The sequence below is a fragment of the Typopeltis vanoorti genome, chromosome 5, assembly GCF_054136105.1.
Source record: "Typopeltis vanoorti isolate ZY-2024b chromosome 5, IOZ_Tvanoo_1.0, whole genome shotgun sequence".
Classification (NCBI taxonomy): domain Eukaryota; kingdom Metazoa; phylum Arthropoda; class Arachnida; order Uropygi; family Thelyphonidae; genus Typopeltis; species Typopeltis vanoorti.
In genome coordinates, this window is record NC_143553.1 from 87606909 (window position 1) to 87617232 (window position 10324).

Genomic DNA, 10324 nt, shown 5'->3' on the forward strand with positions numbered 1-10324 from the left:
CATTGACATACTCACAAAAACACGGGTGATTCCTCAAAATATCAGATACTTCTGACTGTCATGACGCCCACGTCAGAGGTCCATGACTAATTTCTTTGATTTTTCATCATCAATAATTTTTTCTTCATCATCATCATCATCATCATCATCATCATCATCATCATCATCATCATCATCATCATCATCATCATCATCATCATCATCATCATCATCAAATTCCTGATGATGATGATGATGATGATGATGATTCCTTCCTGTTCACACCTTGAGAGGTGTGAACAGGAAGGTCAACTGACACCATGGTGACGAACAAACAGTCATGGTTCTTACCTAAATAAGATGTAGGATTTCCTTTCGTTGTGTTGACCTCAGCAATCCTACGGGACATACTTTCCACAAGCGTACGATAGCGATCAATGGGAACTTTGGACCATTCTTCCTGTAGGCATGTAATGAAGCCCTAGATTGATGTGGGGCAGACGTCCCTTGACCTCATCCGACGCTCTAGTTATTCACATTGATGTTCCATAAGGGTTGAGATAATAGCTTTATGGAGGCCAGTCAAGTGTGGTGACGTTCATGTCCACAAACACCACGCAGTTACAGCATCAGCCTTATGACACGGTGCATTGGCTTACTGAAAGAGACAATGGTTAGTTCACAGAAACGTCACAGAAAGTAGGAAGCATTACATTGTCGAGAATGTTCAGATACCTCTCCAGGAAAAATAGGATGATACCATCACACCGTCACATCCGAATTTCATAGTTTGGTTATGCACTGTGATAAGAGATGCTCATCGGGCATCCGCCACACACCTACACCCGTTCTTCTGCTCGGCAGAAGGTAAAGCGTGATTTATTCCATAACACAGCTTTCCAAGCTTCCTTCCCACTGTACATGTTCTTTGCTCCACTGGAGATGACGCTGCAGTGGACATGTTGTTTCGTGTAATGTGGGGCTTACATATCGAGGTCCTACCATGAAAAACCCATGTTTTGAGCATTGGGTTCTGAATGTTTGTGTGCCGATTCGTGTTCCAGTCAATGCCCGGAAATCCACATTCAACGTGTCTCCAGATGAATGGCAATTTTTACACATTATCTTTCTTAGCACCCTATAGTCACATATGGTTTATGTGGTGGGCCCTGCACCGCATAAACCGTATGTGGTGAAATATGGGTATCATTTGCAATTGACTCCCTACACTTCCATCTCATTATGGTATCACTCATTGTTGACTTGGGATAGCCCAATTTGTCAACATTTTACCGAACAGATAAAACTGCAACATGACATTTTATTACAGTGCCTCTTTCAAACTCTGTCATTTCCCTCCAGACACAGTGACTCGGGAGCATGATATTCCTCCAATTTATACCGGCTATAAACACGTGACTTGTTACATGGCACGATGCACCTTGCCCATGACGGTGTGCAACGACTTCTTTCCAAGCAGTGTAGTACTATGTGAAATAGTTACATCACGACCAACTTATCAACAAATTTGTCATCCAAATTAGCCTGTTATCTGGCAACATTCCAATATTATAAGATCTTGTATTTCCGTCTTCTAATTTTTTGTGTATAAACCCACCTGCATGTTGGTCTTCGTCTGGGTCTTTTCCCAGCCTAATCTTTCCTCTCCCATTCTGTTTAAGTGACTACCCGAGATTAGCTCTGCTAACGCATTCCTGGATGCTAATAAAGTCAAACTTTATTAGCATACAGGAATGCGTTAGTTCCTTTCTAATATCTTTATTTTAATATGATTTTGCTATTGATACCATCGGTTCACTCCCCCAATTTTCCCAAGAACTCTCATATCTGCGGTATCCAGTCTTTGATCAAATGCTTTATTTCTAACCCAGCTCTCAGATCCATAAGTTAAAACTGGTTTGAACATTGTCTTGTATACAGCTAATTTAGTGTTCCGACTAATTTCTCTCTCACTCCATATGAATTTATTCAATTGACTTCCCACCATACCAGCTTTGCTGATTCTGTTGTCTATTTCGATATTTAATTTGCCATCTTCACTAAAAGTTGTGCCTAAATAGCTGAAATATTTTGCTTGTTCTATAAGATCTCCATTCAGAATGCAGCTGAAGTTTTCTATGTTCTTACCTATGTTCATTGTCTTTGTTGTTTTTCATACCACTTGATACTGTTATGGGATGTTATAATAACAGTGCTTGTATATATGATGCTTTTAAGTTATCTTCAACTCTAAATCACTCCTTGAAACATTTAAACTTTCGAAAAGCAAATTGTTTAGACAATTTTGCTATAAAATTCTAATACATATTTATTGTTCTTTTAAAATAAAAATAGAATATGGTCAAAATCAACTTTTGAATTATTTTTCAATGATTATTATGCAAACACCTATAAATATTTAGCATATATTGGGATATAATAATTAAGCTTGAACGGTAGCGTACTGTTAAGTGTTTGTTTTTCAAAGAGTTTCTGGGAAATCCTTTAGTTTAATGTACCAGTTAGTGATTCAACAGCGTTAAATTTAATGCATGTTAAAGGTTGCATTTTCCAAAGCAAGCAGCGGATTATTTCGAAGCGTCTCAAATGTCAAACGTCGTTTGCCTGACTTCGAAAAATAACAACGAATATGAATTACATTTCTTTTAAGAAATATTTTATACAGTTTTTATAAAATACATAAAAACACATTTATTTTAGCCACAAAAAATTATAATTATCTTCTGATAATTATAATTTTTTGTGGCTAATTATAATCACTTTTAAGCTTCACAATGATTATTTTTATTATTAAAATTCATAATTGCTCTAGTACATTTTCATGTACATATACAAGTATATTAAATTTCTTTCATGTTTTACTGTGAACTCACTTACGAAAAGCATAGTATATTAGTAGGGGTAAAGGTCAGATAATTCGAAACGCTGCTGCTGCTGTGTGTGTGTGTGTGTGTGTGTGTGTGTGTGTGTGTGTGTGTGTGTGTGTGTGTGTGTGTGTGTGTGTGTGTGTGTGTGTGTGTGTGTGTGTGTGTGTGTGTGTGTGTGTGTGTGAGAGAGAGAGAGAGAGAGATGTTTAACAAGAATCACATTTTGTATTAATTAAAATATTTATAATATTAACAGCTTTATTCTTTATTATTTATGTTGAAAATATAAATAAGCATGAATGTTATAATTTAGAATAAGGTTCTTACTAAAACCTTTTTTTTTTTCCAGCTTCAAATCAGTGCTTTGTGCATATGTGTTAGTATTACCGCCAGTGCTCCCCTTCTCTGTCTTTTCATGCCAAAATTGTATATCGTGTTGCTGGAACCAGAGAAAAATGTCCGTACCGCCACTACAGTAATTGGAACTTCGACAAGTATGGAATATTCTAAGCCCTCCAATCGTAATACAGGCGCTTTTGCAACAATGCCGAATTTAGGGACTACAAGGCCAGCCAGCGGCGGATATAAGTTGAATAACAACAATCCATCGCAAAATGGCAAAGACAGGAAAAGCCGTGGTAGTTTGGTATGAATTCTGGAATCTCACGTTTTGATTCAAACGAGATGACTTTTCTCGCTCAAGGTTATCAATGGAATATTTATCGAGAAGCAATTTCTGTGTATGATAATGTACAAAACAAAAACGCATGTTTGACGTCTCAAACTTTGTGTTACTGTGACCTTTTAAATGAATGATAGCACTTTAGGAAGTCTAAATGCCAATTTGAATACAATCTAATGATTCGTATTTCAACTACGTCTTAAGAACCTTATGTATTTCAGACTGCATTCAAACTAACGTTAATTGCATACAGTATTTTATCTTTTGGAAGTCAAGTAATGCAACAAGAGAGACGGTGTTAATAGATGCAATTTCCTCTTCTTTGATTTGTAAAAATCGTTCAAACAATAAAATATTCTGAATTAAAATAATGTGAACTGATGATGTAGCATGCACTCTTCGTTATTGTCACGTATCTTTAAATCCTTAGACATTCTTTTATCCAAAAAAAAATAAATTTTAAGAATAGATAAAGATAATAAAAAGTTGTTCTTCGAACAGTTACTACCCTGTTAGCAACAAGGAAGGTGCGGTAACATACAGATCTTTGGACACCGTACAAGACTTCCCATTAATCATAGAATTCAGGTAATTTTCATACTGGTACAGAAATAGTAACTGACTGAAAAACTTTATTACATAATCGATACTTCTTCCGGAAGAAAATTAAAACCGATTTGGTTATTTTCCTGTGATAAGGGAGGTGTCGGAATAATTACGTTCGAATGATTTTTCGTTTTCCAACTACTGCCGGGCGTAGATAGATACTCACTTTTCAGTCAACCTTAATTATTAGGCAAAGAGAAAGATTTTGAGTTCATGCAACTAGAAAGAGTTAGATACGACGCGCTTTTGCAAGCAATTTTATAACAAGAGAATAACAAAGTTGGTGTTAACACAGAAGCCAAATGGTTCAGTGAAATAAACAGAAAAATCTATCAGAATTGTTTCATTACATTACCTTAAAAAATATTGAATAGCATCTTATACGCATGCGCAATATTTATTTATTTTTTTTTTGCGCATGTGCAGAATGGAAGTCTTGACTGTTTGGTTTTGGATTTGAAATCTCTTTGTTTTTGTTACAAACAAACGACCAGATAACAATAATTTATTCTCAATAACCTTAGAATAATCAAGAACTAATACTTTGAATACGAGATTTACACAAGGGTTCTATGAAGTGTTTTCATCTTGTTTATTAGTGAAATTTCTTTTTTATCATCACAGTTGTCGACAATATTACCATTTAATTGTGGTTTTTGCACCACTCATCTGATTGCAGGATAGCCGAGAAATATTTCAAACGGCTTCCTATTAATTCCGCCATATTTAAAAGATACCACTGCTGTAAGCTGATAATGGAATCCTTATGCTTTTCTACCCTGGAAAACTAATTATTTTGGACGTTTTACAAATGGTGGGTTTCCAAGCTAATGCTTCTAGTCGACTTCGCAAGCCAAGAACTCCAGCTGACACCAGACTTTAATTTACTTGAAGATAAAATTCCCCAGAACGCTTTGTTTTTATAAGCGTTCGGAGTAATCAGTCAACGTCAGAAACATGTGCTGCATGAAAGGAACATTCTGCATGGGTTAGGGGTGGTGGGGGGAAAAAATAAAACACTCTTGAGTTCCAACACCTTTGTTCCTTTGACAAAAGTGTCACACTTATTTCTATGATCCTCCTCCGAAAATAACAGCATACATGAAAGTCAATATTCTGCCTTTCTGTCGTATTTCAATTGTAGATTTTATATACTTTTTTTTTAGTTGAATATTTGAATTCTCTTAATTATCTATTTAACAATGTGTGAATAAAAGTGGCACGATATTGCTGAGATAAATGTCAGTGTTAAAAAAAAAACAACAATGCTGTTTATTTTTGTATTCATCAATTTATCGTTAAGCGGTCATTATTGTTAGTAAATTCCTGATATAGCATAGAGGGCGCTGCATTTGATTAATGATATGTCATTTGATTGCTACCGATTTTTTTTTTAAATTTAATCTAGAATTTTTAACTGTTGATTCATACTTGCTGAGCTGAATGAAATAGCATTGTAACGAGGCCAGTTTCTCAGAAACAGTTAACTCGTTAAACTGTACCTTTCTAATAATTATCTCTTTAAAAAAAAAAAAAACGCTTCGATTTTTGTATGTGATTCCTTAAGCAGCAATGCGTTTCTCCTATGGAAAGCAAGTGCTGCCATCTACTGGACATTACCTGAAACTTCATTCCCCTCCCCTCCCCATTTCGATACAGTTTATAAAGGTATGTGAAGCTAAACGAAAAAGAATATCCAAGTAGTTATAACACTTTTGCCTTTATTTTTATTATATTATATTATATCTGTTGGATGGTTTCTAAAGGCAAATTAGACTCTCAACTCTTACAAGTCTGAGAAATGATTCTCTCTCTCTCTCTCTCTCTCTCTCTCTCACACACACACACACACACACACACACACACACACACACACACACACACACACACACACACACACATATTTACAATGGGTAAATACAAACGCTATTAAACAAGTTAAGCTTCTCTTGTAAAGAATATTGTAAACAAACAGCTATCATACTTGAAAATAAATTACATTTGAAATATCAAGAGAGTTGGGGAGTGCTCTAACTCTAATAATCATCGAAGAAAGACTGTTGGGATGTGCCAAAATAAATCACTGTACAAACAAACAACTCAATGGGATAATAACACAAATGTAGTACAATATTCATCCTGGGTTTTATATTAATAAGTTATGACAAAGGATGAAGGAAAAGTTCCATTTATGAAACGAATTTGAAATTATTATTTTTTTATTTTTTCCAGTATTGCTTATTCTAACAAAGTTTGAATCCTTCAATCATACGCACTAATTTTAAAACGCATTTGCTCTTAATATACTGAGTTTGACAGAAAAAAAATCTGTGAATTTATTATAACTGAGACAAGAATGATAAACTGATTTGGATACCATAAATAACTGATTTTATATATCTCCATGTGATTATTGTAAAACAATTGGAGCATCCCAGGTGATTACATTGTTGTGCACGTAAATAATTATGGCAACAATCGAGTTAGCTATGTTAGTTACAACAGTCTATATAGACTAAAGCAAAGGATACTTGTAATAAATTGAATACATATAAAAAAACTAGATTTCATATCTATACTGTATATCCTTGAAATTATCCATTCTAAATCGAAATACTGATTTCGGTTTGAACACTCTCAGCCAACTGAATGATGTAATGGCTGAGTGTTCTTACTAAGTTTATTATTAACATATTCATTATTAGACAATTTAATTTTATTCGTTCTTTCTGTCTTTTCCTGCTGTTCAAAATAATTTGACTAGATATTTATTTTTTCAAATTATTTTGTTGTTAATTTTTTAAAATTTTTAATTACTTGAATAAATGGCATTTAAATTCAATAACTACCAAGAAAAAGGTCGGGACTTTCATTAACTACAAATACCTCTCGAGTACTGAGCGGAATATCAACAGTAGGTGTTGCCAGTGTAGGCATTCCAGCGACACGTCGGATCGCAAATGTATGATCGGAGAAGAAACGCTTGTGGGGTCAAAGGGGCGACTTTAGATTCTAACACGACACTCGTACGCACAATTTAAGTAATCACTGAACTCTCTCAGCATCCAGGAACGCCCCTCGAACATCGTACACACACGCCTACAAACCACTCTGTGGGAAGACAATGCCGTATTGTTTCCTTCTCCAGCAGTGCATTACGTGGTTGTAGTGTCACGACAGGGGACTCATTACGAACGCTATCCATCATCCGCTTTTCTCCATACGTCTCCGCCCTTCGAGCTCTGTTAGTGCAACCCCTTTCTGAGTATGACAACCGAGCCTAAAATAGTCCTTCGAAAGAGGTGATGGATATACCAATGTTTCCATTGTTTACTGTGGACAATGGGCGATCATGCAATAAAAAATGGCATTTTGGAAAACCTGCTTCACTTTGGAAGGCTTTATTTTTATTCCTAAAGGGGAAGTAATTGATTAGTAGTCGTTATTAATATGTTGTTGTTCGAGGAGAAAACAAATTTCTAGCAGACATTTTTATATGCGTTCCCCCCACCCCTCTCTCATACTGTGTATGCTTGTGATGAAATTTAGCAGACATGTCTGGACACTTTTGAAAGAAAAAAAACTTTCATTAACCTTACAAAAAGTCTTATAATGGAATCAGATAGTTGCTATAGAAACAGATGGAGAACTATTCCAATGGATTCAAATAAAGACAGAGGCGTAGCCTGGGTTGATGTTGGCATCCTTCTCCTTTGCATATATTCAGAGATTGTTAATGGTGGACTTAAAACCATGTGAAATAATAAACAATGCAAGTCGGAAATGGACATAAAGATGCATTTATTAATTGTATTTTTGTATTGTGACGTCATGATCTCAACAATTTAACTCAAGCTGTTTTTTTTTTTTCATTTATTTTTTTAGCGTATAGATAATTTCCTGTTATTTTGATCATTTTGTTTAATTTTTGTTATGAGAAAACTAAAACCGGAAGAATCAGAGAAGAAAAAAATTCACCTGGACCCAAATAAAAAAACAACAACTACTCTCTGTTGATCGCTAGTCTTTATCATGACTGCACTAGATGATGATGGCATTCATCATCAGGTAAAGTGTAAAGAAACCCATAATCACAGATTTCGCAACCACATCTATTTTATTACAAAATATTTCTTCCCTTTTTTTTTTGCAAATATCAAGATGTGTTGCAGATGGGTACGTAAGGATAAATATGAGTATTAACAATTAACTATTTTGCCTTTGATCTAGAACTTTTTTTTTTGGAATACAGGTCATTGACCTGAAAAAAATGTCGCAATCAAACAGTTCACACTTTCTCGAATTTAGGAACCAATTCTGCCAATTTAGTACCGCGATCGAAGCAAAACCGATGCAGAAATAAAAATGATAATAAGAATTTTTCATATTTGACTGCGGAACATTTGAAGGAAAAAAAATCCCTTTACCCGATATTCAGTTAGCAAGAAGTAACAAATAGGAAATTGCAAAGCGTGTGAATCTTGTCATCCATACATTCTCTTCTTTCTGTGCCCAACAGAGCGTTCTTACCACAGACAGAAATTACGCACGAAGCGAGGTTATTGCCACAGAGACTCTGCGATTAACCGATATTTCAAATGTAATGTGACACATGACAGATACTAATGGGAAGCCTGGCACCTCCAATTTATTTGACTGTTCATATTTTAACTACACTATCAAAGAAATCTTTTCGCATGCATCCAGTCAACGGAACACCAGCAAAAAAAATCTTGTGCTTGAAGTAATATGGCGTAAAAACTATCCATTATGTGTAAAATAGATAGCGAAGAGTATATTGCTTCCGTGATGTTGCCTTTTATAAATTTCCAAAGTTGCTTTTGTGAGCCTACGTAGTGATATGATACGACTATAAAATGGTTTCATTGATGAGGTTTGAGTTTGTCAGTAAGAAGGGTGGATGTCTGTTGGGGAAAACAAACCAGATTCGGTAATCTATGAAACTGTGAAGAACTCTGGATGTGTTTGTAGAATTGAGATTGACTTTAATATCTATTATACATATTTTTGTGATGTCCTCGCGGTTACCCTAGTGGCTGTGGGCTTCGCAACCATATGCCTGGGGAAGGAGTGTCCTAGGTTCGATTCCCCTCGACGACGCGAGGAGCTTAAGGATCTTCCTCAGCCATAGCCAAGTTAGCCGGTCTTGGGCGTGGTGACAGCAAGGTTTTTCCACCAGTTTATCTGGGGTTTTTCATCCCACAAGCAGGCAAACCGGTCCAGTGAACACACACGGATTACAGTCAGGAATACTGACCCAGCCATAGGTCTGATTCTTCAGCTGTTCCGGAGCCCGGATAAAATTTGGGGGGACTGAGATGGTGCCGTACCTTCCCGTAAAGGGGACTCATGGCCGGGTATCATCACACGATAATTATTATTATTATTTTGGTGATCTCAAACATGATTGTTGAATACTCGTGGAGCAATCGAAAAGATGGACTATTTTCCATAACGATAGACGCATGAAGCAAAAAATAAATTTTTTAATTGGATTGCTTTGTTTCCACGTTTCCATAAATGCCTCTGGTCCTACTTTCACTTTGAAAGATCTGAGTTCAAACCCAATCAAAGACTTGAGGAATTTTTTCAAGAAGACATTTTCCTAAAGGTGGTATCTCATGTCATGGACAGTGCTAGAGTTACTGTTTCTCCAAAAACGTTTAGATTTGCTTGTCAGAATAAGAAAACTGGCATGAGAACATACACAGTTAGGCAAATAATTCTCTTAGTGTTGTTCATGAGCGGATGGTCGGTACGAAAAGGAGAAATTAAGACTGAGTTTGAATAGAGAGAGAGAGAGGGTGAAAGAGAATTAGTTCTGTGCATTTGTAAATTGATGGTGTGGGCAAACTATGATTGGGAATTGCAGCCGCTGAAGGTCACACACACACACAAATATATATATATATATATATATATATATATATATATATATACACTGAAGGTGTTCATTGGATAGTAAATGGTTAGTTAATGCAGTTAAGAGCTTAATACCTGCTCTAGGTTTATTAATATATCCCTGAGTGAAGCTCGCTTTACCTAATCACAATGCTATAACTATTACCTTATATGATTTCAGCTTTGAGGAGCTTAAATATTTGAGCTATTTAAGGCAAAGAGTGTTAACAAATGATTATTCCAACAT

General features: G+C 35.6%; 1 protein-coding gene across 1 annotated transcript in view; it reads left to right on the forward strand.

Annotated features, from left to right (window-relative positions):
- The window catches only part of LOC150106627 (metabotropic glutamate receptor 4-like), a 46400-nt gene extending 42511 nt beyond the window's left edge, over positions 1 to 3889 (forward strand). The window contains exon 9 of the mRNA XM_090392588.1: positions 3217 to 3889. Within this exon, the coding sequence (XP_090248714.1) occupies positions 3217 to 3519 (303 nt within the window). The 3' untranslated portion in view covers positions 3520 to 3889. The remainder of the gene's footprint in view (positions 1 to 3216) is intronic.
- Positions 3890 to 10324: the final 6435 nt, after the last annotated feature.